At 42.3% G+C, this 22,565-nt stretch overlaps 1 protein-coding gene across 1 annotated transcript in view; it reads right to left on the reverse strand.

Moving 5' to 3' along the window:
* The window catches only part of SEMA5B (semaphorin 5B), a 132,576-nt gene that overhangs the window by 67,705 nt on the left and 42,306 nt on the right, over positions 1–22,565 (reverse strand). The window contains 2 exon segments of the mRNA XM_050899525.1: positions 552–650; positions 10,394–10,456. Coding sequence (XP_050755482.1) covers positions 552–650; positions 10,394–10,456 — 162 coding nt within the window.

Here is a 22,565-nt window from a genome sequence, read left to right on the forward strand (position 1 = left end):
CACTGATCCTATTGCTTTGTAAGAAGGGTAATTCCCCAGCCAATAAAGCCTGTAGGCCCCAACGCACTTAGTGTAATCAGGTGCTCCTGCTGCTAGCACAGGTTTCTAATCTTCCATAGACACCTCCTGAATGCATACTGGCATTAAAAAATGTAAAAATAAACATTGCTCTGGACCTGCTCCTGCCTCCCTTGAAGTCAAAGGGAGTTTTGCCATTTATTTTAAGGAAACATGTAAGTATTCAGCTCAGGAGGTATTCACAGCTAAGCTTGTCTATTATTTTCCCCGTTTTCAGCAGCATACCCAAGGTTGACACGAGCAGCACTTTGTCAGATCCAGCTTGCCCATAACACGAGTTTTTTGCTCCCCACCTGCAGATACACCCACTGCCCCAAAGCAGCCAAAAGGACCCAAAGAAGAAAACCAAAATAATTTCAGATCAGCTACATTTGGAACATATTCTCTGCAGCCATGATGCCCTGCCAAATGACTGGCCTTCCCCAGACCACGTATCCAGCCCTCTCCATCACTGTAAAAGAGGCAGAACAGACCTGTCGACTGGAACACACAGGTGAAAAGGCATTGGTACCACAGGTAAAAACCTTCTTGCCATAAACAATCAGCACTCGGACATAGTTCTGGCACTCTTCCTATAGGGACACAAGACAGAGACAAAGGATTTTTGAAAAGGAGACTGTGGGGTTATTTATTACATTAAAAAAAATTACCTGTATCGCAGCTGGAATATACCTTCCTTAGCTCTAACTCGGACTGAGGTTTGTTGCGTCAAGCAGTGCACAGCTGTAGGGAGCTAGCAGTCTAAGTGAGCAAGCCCAATTTGCTGGTTATTTCTCTAATCATAGCCCTGCACAGTCCCTGGATAGGATGTTATCCATCAGGTTGACTCTGTATTAGCTACACAAGTACCTCTTTCTGTGCTCTGCTTAGACTGGAAAAGGAATCCTCCCTCTTTTCATGATGATACTTCTGACCTATTTTTCCCAGTAATGCTGCAGCTCTGAAAACATTACCCAGACACAAACTCCAGTGAAGGACAGCGGGTCCGTCTGCACTATAATTCACACCAGTGCCAGCAGAAAAACAGCAGGAACTTCTCTTTAATAGACCAGGCTGGTCAGGAGAATCTCGTGCTTGAACAGGCTGTTACTTCCTGCCTCCCACAGGGGTTGTGCGCTCAGGATTTTCCATGGTAGAACGAGTTTCTCTTTCAGGCCAGGCCAGTAAGAAATACCAAATCCCCTCTTCTCAGCTGCACGACCACTTGCTGGTACAAATAGGCAACTCCCTCCACATGCCAGTCCCCAAAGGTGTGGGGCTCCTGTCGTCCCATGCTGGGGTAGAGGTGGCAGCACAAGGCTGCAGTTGGCTTTTTTCAGAAAATCTCCATGCTGTCGGAGAGAGCCGCAGTGTCTTTCTCCCCACAGCCTCGTATCCAGAGACCTGTGGACTGCAGATCAGGCTAACTGAGCATCTCCGGGGAGTTAAGCAGTGGAGGAGGAAGAGGCCACATAAGGCAGGGACTTTCTAACAGTACACGCAGGGAAAGGGAGGTGCAAGACTAGCGTGCAACTCCCACAGGCAGTGCAAGAGGCTCGAGAGCCGCCTGCCCCACGGTTCATCCAAACAGCCCCGATGAGAGATGTACAGTGAGCCTGGCACCAGCCTGCCTGCCCTGGGCTCTGGGCCCACCTCAGAGGAAAGGATATGAGCAAAGGCTAATGACTGGCACCCATAGGACTCCAAGTGAAGAAAGTCTATTTTATTCTACTGTAAACAGAAAAGGAAACTTGTTAAAAAATAACAACCTCGGCTGGGTTATCCTGGCTGCTTTGCTTTCCTGCCTCCAATAGATCATAATTTGCCACTAAGCTGAGCCTACAGCTGCGAACACCGCTTCTCCTTCTGTAAGCAGCAATCACTCTGCGAGCTTCCCTGTCTTACAGTGCTCCACACTGTTGATCATTTCCCTGAAGACTTCATTTGCAAGATTCAGCAGTGTAAAAACACTCCCTATCATCTGGAAAGGAAGAGGCTTGCTTAGCTGGATTATGTGCTATCTCCTTTCATTTGCTGTATGGAAATCAACTCGTTGAAGGATGGTATTTAGCAGAAATCCACCAGCATTAGCTGCAGACAAGTGACTGCATGGACATGACATGTGGGGCTTGCTTTTGAATGGAGAAGATGACAGGGACCGCACTCCAGAGCCAGCCCAGGAGCACTCGCCCAGCCTGGGCAGAGGCTACAGAGTGCCATAGAGCAGATGCTGCCAGTCTTGAGTCTCAGCAGGGGCATCAGGGATCAGATACATAATGCTTGGCACCCAAAAATGAGAGCTTAAATTCATAGCTGGGTCGATTCAGCACTTCTTATTTCAGAAGCAGATCAGTCATGGTGACTGTGCATCAGTCTATCAAATAGGACCTTGAGAAACACTGTCCCACCTGCTGTGTGTTGAGAATAGAGGTCTCATCGCTTCCTTTAACAAGATGAAGGGCTTGCCAGCCTCTCTGCCCTCTCCTGTCATTGTTACGTGGTGCTGTGAACCTTGTTAGTTATTCCCTGCCCTAGAGATGTCTGCATTTCATGAGTGGCTTAAGTAATTCCTCTTTCTCTAGAGCACAGTTATTCAATCCCACATAATATTAAGACCACTACATATTTAACTGCAAAGTACTAGAAATTCTTGAGGGAATGCTATTAAAAAAGGTATGGGCTCCTCTCCCAACAGGGTTTTGTTTTCAGAATATGATTGATTTGGCATCTAACCCAGAATGCAGCTCAGTACCCAAATTTCACACAATAAGCGAGTACTCATCTGCTCCCCATCCACTTCCACCTTTCTCTGCTTTGTGCCTTTTGAGCATAGCTTCTGACCTAAACCAGCTAATACCATTTATGTTGCTGGACCCTTTCCTGCCTAGGTACTTCAATATATTATTTGCAGAATTCTCTTCTTTGCACAGAACTATATTACAGATTAACAAACTTAAATTTTTATAAAAATCTTCCCAGCTGAGAAGATAGCACACAAAAAAGAATTTCTCTGAGAGGTCATGTGCTGGATGGTCTTCTGGAGTCTACTGGCAGTGATGCATTTGTTGCACACTTCACTGCAAGGCGCAATAGCCTGGCTTGTTAAAGATGCTGGAAGCTGGTAAAATATTGTATTATTTTAGCCTAATTAAGCACGATTTTATTTGTACCCATTCAGTACAAAGCAGAAGTTATTTACCGAAACAGAGGAGAAACCATACTGAGCAAATACATCTGCTGCTGTCTGAACCTGCACCAGAATATTTAATCTGTGACTTCCAGCCCATTCCCAACTGTGGCAGCAAAGAGCAAAAGAGCACAGTCAGTATGCATGAGGTGTTAGATTGGAAACATTTGACAGCCGATACTTTTGAGGGAACTGGATGCACCAAGCCCACTAACTGTTTCATTGGCCGTAAGAGGCAGAAACTGGGGTGACTAGTGGATGGTTTCTACTCTGCTTAAATAACGATGCTACTAGGTGTGGGCCATATCCAACAGTAGTTCTTCCTATGAATTAACCAAGTAGGCGTTTTCCCTGGACCTGTGTTACTGATGATGGTAACAGCGCTCCATGCTCCTGGAGGAAGAGCAATGATAACATGTACATTTCATACACCGGTCTCAAAGCAATTTATACAGCTTAAAGGAATGTTCTGAAACAGATGTACATTATCTATCTGCTCTGTTCTCTCAGCTGGGTGAATTGAAACATGCAGGTGCTAAAGGGCTTGCTATGGTGACACACTGAGTCAGAGGAGATCCTGAAGGTCTAACTACCAGACCATATCTCTCTAACCTGCCTGGCCCAAAGAGGAATACTGTGCTCATCTCGTACTTCTTACTGCTGTACCCATTGCCAGTCATGTCAGTCTATGAAAACCTCCAACAAAAGCAAAGAAGAAACCAAACCACTTAAATGCTCCAGCTTGCAGGATTTTTCTCAAGACACTGTCAGTGAGATTTACATTAGATCCACTTTTACTGTATTCTCAAAATAACTTGCAAGAAACAGCCTCCTCCCTGTGTTCCTTAAACCAGCCTGGATTTGCTCTGAAAAGTCATTCACACACTGCTCTCTGCAATAATTCGTAGCTGAGGCAACTGGTTAGTAAAATGATCTCACAAACCCCTACAGAAAATAGGAGCTATTTAATAGAGTTTCTTGCATGTGGCTGGAAAGTTCTAGGCGTGCAGGAGGCAAAATTCAGACAGGCTTTAATATAGCCGGAAAATCTGGCAAGCTTGAAACCAACTCTGTCCAGACAAGACAATATTTGGATCCTGCTCTCACATTATGGAGCAGACAGTTAAATCTGTGTGTGATCAGTCTGCAAATCTCATCACCAGAAGATATTATTGGGATCAAGAGATTAAGGATTTAAATAAAGGGGGAAGACTGGGTATTTATATGGTTAATGAGAATAACCCAGTTATATTAGTTGGGATTATTATTAAATATATGGCAGAGCTGATAAAAACCTGTGGCTCACTGCCAGAGCATTAAGCATATCTCCGATTTTCCTATGAATTGCCTGTTACCCATTTTGGGGTTCTTGCTCCTTCCTCAAAATTACCTGGTACTGGTCCCTTTTTTGAGGTAAGGCCTTAAATTGAGCAGATATCACTTTTCTACAGTCTAATGACCCTTGTTTTCCTAGAAAGGAACAGTACATGACTAATGCTCAACCCTACAGGGCACAAGGTCTCACTGTCACTAAGAGAATAAACTTCACTGAAGCCCCCCCCCCCCCCCAGTTTAAGCCTATCCTCATTTATTTCATTTTTTGCAGCATTTAGATTTAAATGTGTCTGTCTGTGAATGCTGTAATGTCCATGACTGTGGACAGGACCAGGCCTCTTTCTAGCTCATAGAGATGTCAGGCTGCTTTGAAAGCACATTTCAGACCCGAGAACCAAGAGTGATGCTTGTTACTCCCTTCATTCGTGTGGACAGATCAGCAAATGGAGGGGCTGAACTCCTGCTGGCTTCGGTTTGAGGTAAAACTCTAAAAGACATTTTCAGGATGCTGCGAATAAGCCAGCTGAAGGTGCTTCTTGAGTCGTTTCTTCTGTCATCTCTGAACACTGGAGTGCTGAAATGTTATAAGCCCTTAATCTCATTGTACAGATGTATTTTTCTTTGAAAGCTTAACCATATATAGGCACTACATTAATTGGCCTTTTACTTTGAATAAACCACTCAAGCCCTGTTCTCAGAGATCTCCTTTTTAATTCTTTTTTTTTTTTTAGGCTAACACTATTTCATCACATGCTGATATATTTTAATCATAGATTAAAAACACAGTTGCACACTGTATGAGAAAAATAGCTGTTTCAGATGATCTGCCATCCTCAGTAAAGAAACACAAACTCCTGGAGTACAACCTGGAGTTCAGAGAATCAGCCAGCAGAACTCCATGTTACCCCTTCAACGACATTTTAGAGTGCAGCAAACATTTAATTTATCTGTTGCAGTTCATCCCAATTTGTTAAAAATAATCAAGACCTAACATGTTGTCGAGCACTGTTATTAACACGCTTTCAGATATCTATATTTATTTCTTTGGACAAACAATTCTATTAATCACTTTAAGCCAATGCCCTGACCAAGCTGTCTTTCTCCTTTGAGTGCAATAGATAGCAAAGAGAATTGCTAATGATTTTTCCAGCCAAGTTTTCTTTAATGGACTTCAAATCAAATTTGGGGGCTGATTCTGCATTGATAGCTTAGCAGAAGTACTAGGAATGTAGGTTCAGATCTCTAGGAACAGTTACAAAGGGGCAAAAAATATCTGACCGCCTCCCAGTTATTTCTATTTGCCTAGTGATTATATGGTGCCTGTCCTACCTGGATGCCTATTATTTGTAAGTGGCGTGGAGATTCCCAGCTCCGCTAGATAACCAGAGGGCACATCCTCTGTGTAACACAGAGCCACTTGAAGGCCTGAAACAGCTGATTCCTCCATTAGCTCAGCAATTTCTGCACCAAACCCATTTAGTTGGGCTGAAGCCTTGGCCTAGGATTTCCCTGTAACCTTGTGTGAATCATAAGACCCCCCAGCATCAGGACATCATACAAGAAAAGGAAGAAACTATAGTGACAATACGGTGGGACAACCGGTAGCTGGATGCCTATCAGACGTTTCTCTTGGTTCTTTCTTGCTCCAAAAGTGTTATTAGTGTGTCATCTTTCTCCTGGCTACACAAAGCTCTTAGGACAGCACGTAAGAGCTGCCATTCTCACTGCCATTTTCACAAATGGTTCCCTTTCACGTTTTGAAATGATGGTGTGCTGCTTTTGGAAAGTTAACAAAAAATTCTGTGCTTAGACAAGAGAAAGACCAAAGTGCTCATGTTTAGAAAGCCACAACTTTCCATGTCAGGCAAAATTCCTTAGATGTGGTGGATGTGGACTGTTATGCAGAGACAAACCAATTACAAACTAGAAGCTGAGCAACTCCTAATGAAATTAAATACACCTCTTTCCCTTCTGCTCTATCCATCACTCATTTTAACTACAACCTCTGTGTGATTTCATTTGGAAGACAGAAAGAAAGGCAGCATAACACTGACTTTGTTCTCTGCCTTGTCTCTCAGTAATGTGGATGTTTTTCAGGGGACAATTTTAAGGTGCTGATCATGACACATTTTATAAATGCTGAAAAAATAAGAATGATTACTCATGGAAGCCAGCATGGATCTCCAGAGACATGGCAAGTAAAGCATGTACAATTCTTTGAGGAAACCACAAGTTTTAGTTGATAAAAATAACATAAATGAAAGAGACTTTTCTGAGGTGTTTGTTTTAATACCACATGATATATTGTGGAGAGTTAATTTTAAAATCAGGTTCAAGAACTTATACATTAATGGATTAAAATCTGATAAATTACTGGGCTGAAAAAAGTCCTCAGAGTGAAACCATTCATAAACTTGCTATTCTAGCAGGGCCCCAGATGGGGTGGTACTAGCCCAGTATCAACATTTTTCTTAATAAACAGCTGTGGATAACCCAAAGATTACAAAAATAGTAATTACCAGTGAGGCCAATGCCTTACTATATATATAGTGATATATGGTAGGATGGTTGCTGAGCTGGACCCAACAAACAAAACACATTTTTGTAAGATATTATGCATTAAAGAGCAAGGAACAAAATGTATTGACTGGGAGATTACATCCCAAGACTAGCAACTGTGAAAAGGATTTAGTGGTCACAGTGGCTAGGCAATTCGGCATGATCTCGTATGGCAGAAGAGCTTATGAAACTGCTGCGTATATGAACAGAGGAGGAAGACTGTTTTAATCACACTCAGGCATTAGAGAGATTGACAAGGGAATACAGGTGAAAAATTGGAGTGTGCAGAAAACAGACAAAAAATATTCAAGGGTAGTAGAAAAATGACTTAGAGAAAGGGGCTTGGAGAACTCAGCTTTTTACTTTATCTAAAAGCCTAAGTACTGATTTGACAAAAGCATGTAAGTGCCTTTGTAAAAAATAAATATTGGTAACTAAAGGGCTCTCTAATCTAGCAGAGAAAGGCAAAATGAGACCTAGCCACTCAAAACTGAAGCCAGATCCAAAGAGGAAATAAAGTACATGTAGTTACAGGGAAGGTGATCTGCCATTAGAACAAATCAGCAAAACACACAGCCCATTTGCTTCAGGCCTTCAGTTCAAAACTTTTTGCCTTTCTTAAAAAGGTGCAGCAGCCAAATACAAGTTACTGAGCTCAGTTTAGGAATAAGCAGGTGAAATTTGTGGCCAGAGCTGCACAAGGTGTTAGAAGAAATGGTACCTTCTAACCTTAAATCTGGGACCCAGATTTCTCATCTCCCTTTTCCCTGGCCAATAGGTACTCAAATGTGGAGTAACCATCATGCCGTAATAATTATACTTCTGTGATATGCATTTTGTGGCTTTTATTCTTGCACTTCTTATTTTCCTTATGGTAAAGCTCTAAGCATTTTAGGAAGAGATTTTCTAAGCAGCAGGAAGAATCTGATTTAGATACTCAACAGGCATAAGAATGAAGCGGAAAAAAGGCATTTTAATACACTAGGTGGCTTTGGAAACCTCACCCTAAAATACATACATTATTAAATGGGCAAGGAAAATGGACCAGTCATATAACTTACGCAAACTACACTGCGAATTAATGTAAGAGCCAAAGGTCCTCCTTATTTCTAGCCTCTATCACCACATATCTAAGTGCCTGACAATCCATAACATATTTATCATCAAATCATCTGTGCTAGGTAGAAAACTGCCATTAGTCAAGTTTTGACAAAGCAGAGCTGAGGCAGACAGAGCTCTGCATCTTGTACCACCATTGCACAGCAGAGAATCAGAAATGTTCACATTAGTGCTGCCCTCGCTGCATTTACCCAGCCAAGGGCAGAGATGCTGGGTCACAGCTGGACTTCTTAGCTGGAGTAGGGCACTTCACCAGCTGGCTAGGCTAAACTCAGTATTTTTGGAGCTAGCGCTAAGTCATTTCTCTGCAGCGTAACAAACAATGAATGTGTAGACTCACCCCAAGAGGGACTCAGCCATGGACGCACAGGTTAGAGTAGATACAGACTTGGGAGATCTGAGTTTACTTAGCTACTGCAGAATCCTTCTGCCTTTGTTTGTAGCTTCATGTCTTCTTGTCAGACTCTTAGTCAACACCTCTGTTTGCCATTAATTGTATGTCAAGAAGCGTCTAACAATCCGCTTAATTATTGTTCCTCAGAACTTCACACCCATGGCCGCTATGCCCACCAAACAATTTCAAGCTCTTCATCACAATCAGCATAAACTCAGCTGTTCAGAGCATTATCCTTATGAAATTTTTGGCAAACTCTTTGCAGTGTGAGGAGGCAGCAGCAGTGAAGATACGCAGACCATCGCTTTCTTTTGGCATGACAGTAAAAAAGATAAATTGAAATTATCCTAGAATTTGTTCAGTCAAATGCATGGCTTTATCCACGGGTTGACAAAATAATTCTGGGTTATAAATTCAAATTCTTCATGAACAATAGGATACAATTTAAATCTCACAAACTTTACAATTGAAGAAAAGAGGAAAATCCTTTCTTTACACATTTTAAAGTACAAAGACTACAAATTCAAAAATTCTTCATGTCTTAAGTTTTGGAGTTTTTTAATTTTGTCCAACTTCTGTTGGGTTCTTCTTCTCGTGGCTGGCCATGTTTGGTGTTCACCTAGCCCAACCCATTTTGCCTCCATGGTGTTTTCCTGCATAACATAAATCCTACATGAAACTCTAACAGATGTTCTAGAATACCCATACTCCTGTTCTCCACAGCTATATGAAGCAAATTGTTGCCTATCCAGCAAAATTCAAGCTAGTTTTTTGTGTATATACAAGTTAATACAGTAATCACATAAAGTTTATTATATAAAATGAACATGGTAAACGGAACATCATATAATCCTGTGTTTAAAGCACTGAACTGGAACTTGGCAGAATTCCAGCATTTTGGGCCAGCCACACAATCACTCTCTGCTTGACTGTCCATGTCTAAGCAAAGATCGTGCTTATCCTCTCTTATCCTTTGTCCAACTCCTTTGATTTAGACTGAGAACTCTTTGTGGTGTAGTATTAAGGACAACAGGACACCTTCTCAGTTGAGGCCTGAAGATTTTTGAACAGTACATTCACATCACATTTGAAAAATTAAAATATTTCCTGCTCTTAGATAGATGGCTTTGTTTTAGCTTCTCAGAAGAGGAGCAGAAAGGACCTTTGTTTGGATCGGAAATGCCTGCAAACTCCGAACTTCTGGGACAGCATGCGTTGGTTCAAGCAATTCTTACTTTAAACTGCAGTTTAGCAGACTGCACCTGCCTCCGAAGAAGCTCTGTGATACTCCACCTGAACAGACTGCAGTGTGCTAGCAGATTCAATTCCCACATTCAAGCGAATTATACAAAGATGAACTCTGACTGCAAAGAAGCATTGAAGCCCACATGGCTGAATGCCAGCGGCTCACTGCTGGGTACCTAGACTAAGCCAACCTGCCCGGCCTCAGACCCCACTGCAAGATGTTACCCCTGGCTTGCCACCACTCTGCTCCTTGATGTGTCACAAATTGTGTCCTCTCCAGCAGTGAAATCGCCTTTAAATTTCATGCAGAGCAAGTCTAATAACTTGGACAGGGGGGCTTTGAAATGGCTTGCTCGGTAGTGCTTATACACTTGTGGTGGTAGATCTAAACTGCTGCAAATTTACAAGCTCAAGCTGGTGTCAGATGCTCCCTGTGTGGATTTCACATGATGCAAATAAATTTACCCATAGCATCATTGTAGCAAAGCAAAACTTACCTCTGTTTTCCCTTTACTTTGACAGGATCTCCTGGTGTCTTCATCTGAACCCCATGCTGTTGCCTGAGAAACCAAAATGCACAAGTCACATGACAATGCCACCAACCACCATGTCTGGAGACTCCGAAAACAAGAGCAAGTATCTCCAGCCAATTTACACAGCCCAATTTAAAAGCAGCATTGTGACGGTAAACATGTATCTCGCTCCCACTGTGCTCACAGTGCACACAAATGATAAATAGATGAGAAGTCCAGAGGCAGAAGCAACTGGAATGTTAACAGAGGACAGACTTTAATTTACATGTAAATACAACTTCAGATCATCATTCAGCTGGAAGGTCCGAGACGTAAGCCCCACACACTGAGCCATCACCTTCTTTTCAAAGAGGACAGTGCTGTAGAAAACTGCCAGCTTTCATCACCAAAATGAAAACCTTCCCTACAGCAAAGTCCAGTAGTTTTGCACAAATCTGCTTGTCTCCTTAAATTTACCCACAAGATTATCACCTTCTAAGTAATCCTGCAGCAAAGTGAGCTGGATAAAACAACAACTGGGAGCTGACAGGCGAAACCTGGAGAGACGGGAAGCGGGGAGAAAGGTTGGATGGTGATTTGTGATGCCAGGCAAGTGGGGTCAGATCCTGAGGTCGAGTAAAACGCATTAGGGCTGAGGGCACTATTGACTGGGGGCCGAGAGCACGTGGGATCCCCAATCAGCCCTGACTGACTGCTTCGGAGTGAAGAGGCTCCTTCCTTCGCAAGAAAAGTCAAGACCAGCAAAGCTGCATTAGAGAGAACTTTTAGATTTAAAATATTCAGCAGCATACCCAACCATTCAGTGCTCTCCACAATTTTCCTCCCTTCAGCACTTTTTTAAAATAGTCCTAACAAATTCAAGCAGGTATTGTTAGCTGGAGGTGAAAATACATATAAACATTCACACTATACATAATACATCATTCTGAGTACAAGAAAAATAGCTCTGTTACATAGCGAAAGGCCAGGCTCGCAAAGTTCAGATACAGATCCAAAGCTCCCCTAAAAGAGCCAGGATTTCTTTTTTTTCCCCAGTCCATTACCAACGCAGGAAATGGCTTCAAAGTTCAGTCCGGATCTGAACTCTGCTTGAACCTTCTCACTGCAGCAAATATATTTTTTTAAACTCTGGGCTTCCATAGAAATTGTCCCCTCGACACATGATAAATCCTGTTTTTTGCAGGAGAAAGATGGGAGACCAGTAAGAAGAGGGGACCAATTTTCCCACCCCCAGCTCAGGTCCATGAAGCCATTCACTCAGAACCGCAAGAAATACCACCACCTAGGAAATGCATTTATACACAACATTTGGGGAAGGGATATTTCTACCTCATTCAAAAAAAAAAGGTATCTTCTCCATTAGCTGAGCATTCAGTTCAGTTCGGCTTGAAGTAAGGCTTTATGAGCACAGGTAAAGATCTGGTGGAGGAAGGGAACAGAACAGATCTTTCCCTGGGAGTCACTTGGGAAATACCTCCCATGCACTGCAGTCCAATCCAGGCTGAAGGCCAAAAGCTTGTGCCTCAGAAGTGTTTTTGTGAGAGCTGGGATAAGTCCTTGCTGGAAAGGATCATTTAGCCATATCCTGAGAGGGGATATGTCACTGGATGAGAGAGCTCACGTCAATAAGCCATCACAGGAGAGCAAGGAATTTTGACTGGTGACTCCCAGGAGCCCTTGACATCTGCAAAACAACTGCGCAGCAGCATTTTGATCCCCAGTCCCAAATCTAGCCCATATTAATCTAATCACAGTATCCTTGCACCTTGGATCAATTTTTGACAACCTTAATAAAAAACAAAATTCCAGAAAAGAGACAGCTTATTAGGTGGCTCTTCTTCCCATTTCAAAAACAGAGCACTCTCCATTATACAGCCCAGTTTACCTTAACAGTGTTTGACAGGACAAAATGAAAACAAAAATCGTTGGTTACTTCAGCAATCGATGCTGCTTCTCTGCAAATACTCTGGGTCTTCTGGGATTGCAGCAATGCAACAGAGAAGAACTTGGCCTCCCAGGGGACACCTAGCTCTTCCTGCCAGACACCTGCACCGCAGAGCTCTGAGGCATGTTGTAAACACAGCTCATGTCAGAGCACTGGTCCCCTCCAGCTATGTTCTTGGTGCCTAAATGTTTTCTTTTATTAGGCGACACTGTCCTTCAGCTTTCTGAAGCACTACCTTGATGAGTCTAGTGATAACAGAAGTTCTTGGTGATGGCCCAAATTACAGGAACATGTTGTTTGTGACTGCACCATTAGTCAGGGTGCACGTCATTAGAACTAAGACGATAATTAAGCAATATAGCAATCCAGAGCATGTTTTACAAGTCCCACACATGTCTTTGGTGGGACAGGGAGGAGCTAGTTTGAGGGCTGAGTAACTCCAATGGCCTCTAGTGACTCAAAGAAGACATTCATGACCCTGCAAAGCAGAACATGTTGTCAATAATAAAAATATAATTGCAAAGACAAGGAGCTAATGTGTGTTTAAATAATTGTACTGCAAGGTATGAACATGCACCAGTCAGCTGACCTACAGCCTAGACCAGTCCTTCTGCTGGCTCCCAGGAGCCCGCACACATCTGTCGTCATGGCCTTTGGGTTGGACCTGGTAAGAGGTCCCAGGCAGGCTCAGACCTCTGAGCTTGGGGCTTTCATATGAGCTTTCCAGCATTGTTTGGTTTCTTGACTTGACTGACCAGCTGTCTTTTCAGATCAAAATTTCCCACTCTTGTCATCTCTGTTGTCTTGGGCTTCTCTGTGCAACCTCCCTGTGTAATGCTGGTGCTCTACTTCCTGCATCTCACTGGTATGTCCAACCCAAGCCCCTCCTTCCCAGATCAAATTTTCTTCCTCTGCCTTAGATTCATTTTGCCCCAGTATCAAACTACATCCTGGACATTTGACAGAGAAACCTTCAGCAAGATCTCTCTCTTCTGGAGTACATCTGTGTATACCCATATGTTTCTGAATGAGGCAGACACCTACCTAACACTTGTATAACTCTACAGCACTGTAAGGGATGCTTTGTACTTTTGCCTCCTTACCTGATCATAACGCCCCTCAACAGCCAGTTTCTTGCACACTGACTTAGGTCCCTCCCCTCCCTTTCCTCATCTCCCTCAATAAACCAAATTAATACTATTTCTTTTTGTCGCTGAAAGCTGCCTCTGCACGCTTGGATGAGGTACAAACTGTATCCACCAGAAGTTTTTGGTCACTCAGTTGGGTCATCATCCTGAATTTATGATTCATTTTCTCAGTTGTCTGAGACATTTAAGTTTCCCAGCTCCAGAAAACACATCTGGGATTATTTTTGTACCTCCTGCTACACATGTCAGTCAAAAGCAGTAGAGTAGACACCACTGGACCCATGTGGCAATAAAACAACTTTCATGGCATGGGTCATGGAAAACAGCCTGGATGAAGATGTGACAAACTTGGGAGCAAGGCTACATACAAACACAGGACAGTATGTACTTCTCCTAGTTGCTTCCCTACTTGCCATGTGCTTAAGCAACCGATCAAACACTTTTTTAGGCTGTCAGGACATCAGCAATTCCTCCCCTTACATCCATACTAAAAGCACTCCAGCTCCTCATGCTACCTCCTTACAAGCTCTCCAGCATCTCTTCCCTCCTGCATTTCCAGAAGAAATGCAGTTTCTAACAGTGTTCCCAGCCACTCTGAGGACCTCCTCTACAACCACATGGCCCATGTACAGAATGGAGGAACACCAGATTCATATGCCATACAAATGGAACAACCAGCTCAGGGCCGCAGCTGCTGTGTAAAACAAGAGCCATGCAAACCATGAGCGGGACTGCCCAGCCATCTGTGCAGATAGGCAGGAGAGTACTAGCAACTTTGTCTATGAACTGAAAATGCAAGTAAATGTGCCTTCCATTCAGCCTATTTGCATGGACACCTGGTTCTTCACATCTCTATTTCTGTTCTTGAGTTCTATGCAGGCAGGTTTTCTCAATTAAAAAAAAAAAAAAAGGGGGTTGTGTGTTATTTCTGCATCTTTAGGAAGTCACTTAAAGGAGAACAACCACAGCAGAAGCAGTCATGTGTACAACCATATGTACCTGGTGCAACACTGCCCAACTAGAAATTAACAGAAATGGGCCACAATGGCTAAGCTCAGTGCATATTGGAATATTCAAATGTCACGCTCAGACACAGAAAGAAAGAGTTAATGTCTCTTCTAACAAATTATGAGCATCACAGTTTGCTCCCAGTTCAGACGGCAGACCAACAGTGCTCTAGAAATTCTAGCTCGTCATGTGCTGTCAAATCAGTTATTCAGCACGCACTGCTAAGAGAAGCTTTCTAGATACATTTATTTAATTACTTGCACATCCCAGTGTTGGCATCCAAAGTACCTGCCTATCACTAGCAAGTCCTGTTATCAATAGTTATGTGCATCCTCAAATGCTGATGTGAAAATCTCTTCGACTTCTATGGACCAGCTTTTACATTCAGGCCAGCAATTTACAATTACTTCAGACACCACATATGAATTTAATAGATCAAGCGTACACTAATCCCTGCACTGTACTTGCACAACAGAGGTTGCAGGTTTTTGTGCAAAACCAGAACATTGCTTTAAAACTGGAAAGTGAAGACTGGAAGAGAATAGGTTACATGCATATTTATCGGGTAAATTAAACCTGTTCTTAATTTCTAAAGTCTTTTATTACAAACCTATCCATCTGTTACCAACCTTACTTCCATTAAATAAGTACTTCGCACAAGCTAGTGGCAGCCTTGCATGCCTGCAGACAGACCCAGAATCATGTTGTTCTCTCCTATTAGGGGGAAAAAGTGTAATACAAAAATGTACATTGTGTATGTTTGGAAGGAGATGAAAAAATCCAAGTACAGGCTTACTGCAAAAAAAACCAGGGACGGATTCTGTGAGATGCCCAGTATTTCCTAAAAGGTACTGAGCTCCTCAGATTCCTGCTAACCTCAGCAGAAGCAGAAGCAGCACCTTGTGGCCCGGGCTCAGGTCTGCAGGGATTGCTAACAGCAGGAGCTTCCATTTCCATCAACCCTCCACAGTGCCCACAAGAGACTTCTCAGTCTGCCCATGGAGTAAGAGGTGATGTTGGTTCTCCGCTTGTGCCATGCAGGGCACCCCGAGCAGAGTCTGCCAGTCACATCACCCTTTGCTGAGTTATGCATGAGGAAGGAGGGCAGGAGGTGTTGTGATATGACAGTTATTGTGCACTAGAGATGTGAGCTGGCAGAGTCATTTCTTTCCTTGTGTATTTATTTACATCTTCCTTTCCAGTAACTGCACAAGTCACTAGTATGTTCAGAGAAATGTACCTCTGGAAAAAAAAGACTCGCTTTGAAGGCAGCTTCCTGGATTCCTTATACCAGCCCCAAATCTCTGCATTTCTTATTTACATTTACAAATTTTTTTTGGATCAGCTCATTTCACAGCAAGGTATGGAAACTTTTCTCCAAGTCTGGGGAGAGAGGAACATGGAGGGACCATGTTTCTGCACTGCATTTAGTATCTGCCAACTTTAATGGAAATAAAGCACATATTTACATACCCTACCAGACCAATTTAGCTTAACTGCACGCTTAAGGACTTTGCTAAATTGGGGTGCAGACCAAGTCCTTCACGCAGTGGCTGCTCAGGAGGCCAGTTCATTCCCCTACAAGATGTCAACCTCAATCTTTTCATCCATACTGATGAACAGATTTCAGACCTCTCAAATATCACCCATAGATTCTTGCTGATAATGACAAATCCGTTTCATAAGTTTATTTCTACTTTTCTATATACTTTGCAGTCTCTACACAAGATAGCACCAGTGTAAATCTACCTTTTCCTGGGCAAATTCTACAGCATTTAAAAGAAATTGGTAAGTCCTAGGTCTTACAGCACTTACCTAGAAGAAAAAAATCTTTGAAAGACAGTTCTATAGACTGGATCCAGAAAATCCATGAAAAGGTTCTTGTTTAACTTTGGTTTCTATGATATGTACTGTAAAAACATTTCTATAACACTTTAGCTATTTCTTCCCTATTTAATCCTCCAGGACTTCTCCATAAAGACTTGCTGCCTTAATCTAAAAATGGAAAGTTAAATTCCCTTTTTGAAGCATTGGCTTTTGTCTCTCGAGGACAAGGCACATTTACAGTGCTCTATAAATAATAACTTATTGAAATCTAACTTCTTAATAATAAAGCACAGTACCTTAATACCCTAGAGGCCATTTCTGAAGTTCCAACACTGGTAATTTATTAAAACTGTGATAAACATGTCTGATAAACAGATAACTAATACCAAAAGAACATAATGCCAAGCTTCAATAAATAGTTCTGCTACATACTGCAGTATACAAATTACAGATCACTGTTGTGTGCAGTGACAGGTATGAGGAATGATCACAGGATTCAGTCAGTTCATTGCAGGGAGAGGAGGGGGCTTGGATGAAGGGAATTGCATTATGTTTTATCAAATTTTTAATTGATTTCCCTTAAGTGATCTCAGATCCTTCGGGATGTGGTAAAACTCAAGCTGTATGTTTCATTTAAACTAAGTACCCATAGTGCCTATCAACAGACTAGCCCAGTTGCACAGCTCTTCTGGAGTGGCTGGAGAGTAAGTCAGCTGGGGAAGACCTCAAAACGTAACACTTAGAAGATGGAGGTGGGCAAACATGCAAAAAAATCCATCAGTGGGTTCCAGTTCCCAGGACCTTAATCTCTGAATCAGACCTTCTTTTTGTAAGCAAAAGTCAGCCACTTACTATACCGGGACTGATTTTGGCCTGGCATTTATTGGCTGCTGAACACGATTGTTCACTCTGTTCACGTCAGAGCAGAAGTGGATGCTACATACTGGCATAGTAAGGAAGAAATCATTCATCAGAATGAAGGACTTTCTCATTTTAAGAATGGATCTTTAACTCAGCTCCACATAATACCATCTTTGGATATTCATGGTTCTTTATCTCACAGACTCTTACCACAACCTTACAAAGAGAAATGCAATAGTCTGAGGGAAGTTCCTCTGCCCTGGCTCAGCTATCGTACAAAAATTACAGAAATGGTATAACTCTGCACCCAATGGACAGGGAGGAGAGTTTGCAGGAGAACTGACTGTGTTCTCTTTGTTGGTTTCATTCTTAAGCCTCACTGATTTAGAGTAGAGTCCATCCTCCCACCTTATGTTTTCAGACTATGCACACCCGGCCCGAGCATCGCTGTAACACCTGGCAGAACAGGGCTGAGGCAGGGCCTCAGTCTCCAGGTATGGGAGCTGTACTTTCTTTGATCAAGTTATCCCAGCCCAATGAGCTACTGTACATCAGCTGAGTCATGGTAACCCACTCTGTTCATGGTCCTGTCTTATCTCAGATGCAAGGTAAAATGCTTCACAGTTTTCCTCCTGCACAGAGACCACATCCCAGTAACACAGCTCTGCAGCAAGCAGTAAGTGGGTAAGCTCCTGCATCTCTGTTGTGTGTCTGTGCCTACAGAGACAATCTGTTTTCAACTGCAAATGTTAGTTTTTGAGGGAAAATTTTGAGCTGCTTTGAGTTCTTCTTGGATGGTCAATGCTACTGATTTTCTCTCTTTCATAGTTTCAAAATCTCTTGTTATTTACTTGTATTACAGGAGCACGTAGAGGCATGAACTGAGATTATGACCCCATATTTCTAGGCAATATACAAACATGGTGTGGGAGAGAATTTCTGTCTGAGAGCACTTACAAGTTAAACAGACAACACAGGCACATGGGAGGAAAGGAAAACCAGAAGCACAGAGAGGTCAACTGACTAGGAAAAGCCACCGAGCATGTCAGAGGCAGAGATGAACACTGAACTTTGCTCTCTTGAGGACCAAAAACTTTCCTGTCTAGCACAAAATGAGTTCGTAGACAGCATTTTTTTGCTACTATCACAAAATGCATCCACTGAATCGGTGGTGCACAGAGGGAGCAGGTTTAGAGATTAGAGCAATGGGCAAGATGCCACACATCCCGTCCTCCTCTTTCCGACATCTGGGGGCAAGGCCACAGTCTCAAGTACAAAAATAAATTTGAGTTTTGGTGCCTTCAACTTCCATTTGTCCTGCAGGAGATTCAATTAAATAACATAAGGTCTGTAAATCAGACACTCCCCTCTCTCTGCAGTGTCAGGTAGGAATTTACAACTCCAGACCATGCATTACCTTATCTGAAAGGAGCATTGTATGAGGATTAACAGATCACGGTTTATACAGTGTACCCAAATGGAAAGCACTGTACAAGTACAAGGTTTTATTATTAAAGACAATTGTCTAAAGTAAAGAACATTTGATACCAAGTACTAAAACTAAAACGGTGTTTTCTAAGATAAATAATAAAGATAGTCACATCCAGGTTACAACCTGTGCTTTTTCAGCTCTTTGGGAATTTTAGTGTACAAAGGACTGCTTACAATGGAGCAGCCAGCTCAACCTTGAGAAGGTACTGTCAAATTAAAATTCATATTTGAAGCAAGCAGATCGACTTGCCAGTGCTTTAAGCATACTTTCAGTAACCCCGGTGTAAAACATTTGTAACTTGATGCTGACTTCCACACAGAGGAGAATTTGAGCTTTTTTACGTAATGGGACTTTCTTTGTCATCCAAATTTGCAGTTTTCATAGCGCCTATGAGCCTCCATCATAGCCCAGGACGCCCTGTGCAAGCCTGTGTAGGTATAGCCTTGCCAAAATGCTTTATAAGCAAAGCGTAATAATATATGAGGCATCAGGTAGCAGAGCACAGAGAGACAACGGAGCATAACCACACAACAGGGAAAGGTCACAGCTCACCAGACGCATAACTCATTGTGAGGTTTTCGTAACTGGAAGAGTTTTAGTATGTCAAGGATGGGATTCTTCCGAGACACGAAGGGGACACACGGGAGAAAGCAAGAGAAGAAGGCACGTTAACCAAGGGGGAGAGAGATGCTGGCTTCATGGGCTGATTCAAAGTGGGGTGAGCCTCTTACAGGAAGTAATAAGCAGGTCTGTGAAAGACCCTTAAAATTAACACAAGCACTAATGCAATGCAACAAGGATACGGCCAAAGAGAGGGGAATCAGTGGAAGGGTACAAAGACACTGGTGATCCAGCAACACGAGGAGCTATGGATGTGACACTATACCTGAACAGAAGGACTTGCAGAAGCCAGGAATGATGCCCAGATTACAGGTTTTAGCAACAGATCGGATTGCAGTGCTGTCCATAAGGGTAAAGAAAGAAGGAGTACACACTCTGCTGTGGCTATATGCCGAGCTTAGACTGACAGCTACATATTTATGCAGCAATGTTAGATGAACACGCCAACATGATACTTTGGAAGAAAGATACAGCTCTGAAGAAAAGAGATAAAGATGGCACTGGATTTCTGTTTCCACTATCTAGTGTTTGTATTTTTATCCTTCTATGTAAAGAAAAATGTCAGTCTGTGACAATGATTTCATTTTGCTGATGATGTGCTTCATTTTGCTTCAAAGTGCTTAACACTGCAATGATTTAGTTGCAAGTACTGTATGAGAATGCTTATCTTTTTTTGAAAACAACTTAATCCATTGGATATTTCTATTGCTTTTAGCATGCAAAAGCATGGACAGGGCCAAATGCAAATTGATAGTCTTAGTTAACTGGGACATTTGGCATGCTAGTAAAAGAAGACCTTAAAGCTCTCACCTGTAGCCAGTTTAGAATGAATGACAACATCCAGAACTGGAGAACAGCACAGAGGATGTTAAGGAAGGATGGCTTATAGTGTTTCCTATTACTGAAGATCAAAAGCATACAGAAACTGAGACAAGACTTTTAGCATACTGGGTAATTAACAGCCACAGCAGAATTTGGTTTCTTGCCATGTCACGTTCAGTTTATAGCTTATGACAACAAACATTTACTGAATGTACTGGAGATTACAGAGACATAAGATTATATGATAAATCAATAAAATAACTAAATAAAGAGGTTAAAATACACTGAGTCAAAAATGATTAAAGAAAAATTCCACTGCAGTCAAGCACAGGTCAGGAATATAAGTACAGCCGAGGCACATGCAGGTGCAGTTGACACTGGCCAGGTGGGCACCACACAGCACTATTTCTCACACCACCAGCACTGTTTATTTCATAAAGAACAGGTTTTGTTGTGGGTTTTTTTTGTCTTCAGTTGCTACAAACAAGGTACAACAAGCTATTTCCAAGAAGCGAGCCAACAAACAGAGTCACAGCAATGGTCACCCTTGATAAAGTGGAGGCAATTCTTCCTTCGAGGCTCCTCTACCGCCAAAAGATGTCCATCTCCACCCCTTTATGTTCTTTGGCAGAGTCGCCATTCAGAACTAAATCCCTCCTTCCTCTTTGTGGGCTCCACTGATGGATGTGACAAGACTTCTAAGCAGCCTCCTCTTACTGTTTTGCACAATGATTTCTGGAGTAGGAGGTTCAAAAACCCTTCCAATGGACCAGCCCATATTCAGTACAAAATCAATTTACCATGGCTATAGTCTCCTTTGTATTTCTGCATCAAGCAAGGCAATTTTATTCTCCTTCATTTTTCTGCTCTGGGTTTCCTTGCCATCGTGTCTCTTTGAAGCTCACTGCTATGTAGAGATGTTAAGGGTTCTCCAATATACATTTTTTGTGTTCCCTCCCCCCTGCTTCTGAGGCAGACTGGACAAATCCTGCACAGTCAACTGAGTGCATTTTTGTGCACCCACATTGAGAGTTCAGCTATGAAAAGCAATCTTCCCATATATGCTTCAAAACGAAAATGTAATCACTGAAGCATATATGAAACCTCTGCGTATTATCAGCTTTCTAAAGTGGGGAAGTCTTGCATTCTTTATTCCTCTCCAGGTTACATCATTGAATATACTTGTTCAGCATTTATTTGTTTGCTTTGAGAAGGAGCTAAAATAAGTTTGAGGAAATGCCCAATTTGGATCTGATTCTCCCAACAATTAGGCTGAGATTCAAGAGTCAAAATCAGCACATCCTGCAGTATTAAAGAGACTAATGAAGAACTCAGGATGACATTTTCACTGTTCTGTGCCTCCTGTTTTTCTTTAGGGAAATCACATCTATTGCATTAGGGGAGGCCTAATACTCTTTCAGATGACAAACACTGCAATATATTCTCATTAAAATTGTGTAAGAGGTTGAATATGGTTTGAGTCCTGTCTTGGCTTGAAAAAAGGGGGCAGTGCGCAATTAAACAAATAAATGTGAACGTGATTCAATTTATCCTATCAACATTCTTTACTGGTTGTGCACTTAAGCTTGGTGTAGTACAACCAAAAGAGAAAAAAGGCACTGGAAATCTTTAATTAAGTGAAAGATGCATTATTGAGACAAAACAAAAGCTTTGAGATTACTTTAATTAGCCAAGGCCAGTTTTGTGCAAGCCAGAGAGATTGGGAAAGTTTTGCAAGGCAGGCTGAAAACAGAGATCCTGCCTGAGCCTGCCTGTACCACGGGAACTTAAGTGAAACCAGACTCTCCCTCCTGCTCTTCCTGATTTTAAAGTAATAGTTTTTGAGCTTCAAGAATATGGGCAAAAAATTCTAAATCCTCAGCTAAAAAGGAGTCTTTGTACTTTCCCTATTCAGTTCAGCAGATGTATGTCTGAATTTCCATTTGTTTCGCATAACTAGAGAAAGGATCCAGACTCCTGTTCCTAGACACCAGAACTTTGACATGTACTGTGGAAGCACATGGAATACTCAGCTGCACTCTGCTAGGCATTTCTGCTTAAAATTAAATGGCAATTCTTGCCCCAGTGAGCCTGAATCCTAGGGTTAAGGTGAAAGGCAATGTGTGGCTGCAAAAAACAGACAGAAAGAACAAGAGGGAGCAGTGAGATGACTGATATTTGCAATCAGGGAGTGCACATGGTGCACAGGCAAGTGTGATGCAAGCTTCCCAGGAAAGTTTTTGGCAACACACCTAGATTTTGACCTTTAGACTCTCTGGCTTCTATGGGCTTTGGTGCTTAGCATCACAAACTGTGAGAAAATGTGATTTCTGATAAATTACTAATAACCAAGAATAAGTAGGACCTTTCAGATGTTACCAGGCTGGGCTGGAAGAGGAAGTCAGTGATGAA

This window comes from Gymnogyps californianus, chromosome 7 (genome assembly GCF_018139145.2).
Source record: "Gymnogyps californianus isolate 813 chromosome 7, ASM1813914v2, whole genome shotgun sequence".
NCBI lineage: Eukaryota > Metazoa > Chordata > Aves > Accipitriformes > Cathartidae > Gymnogyps > Gymnogyps californianus.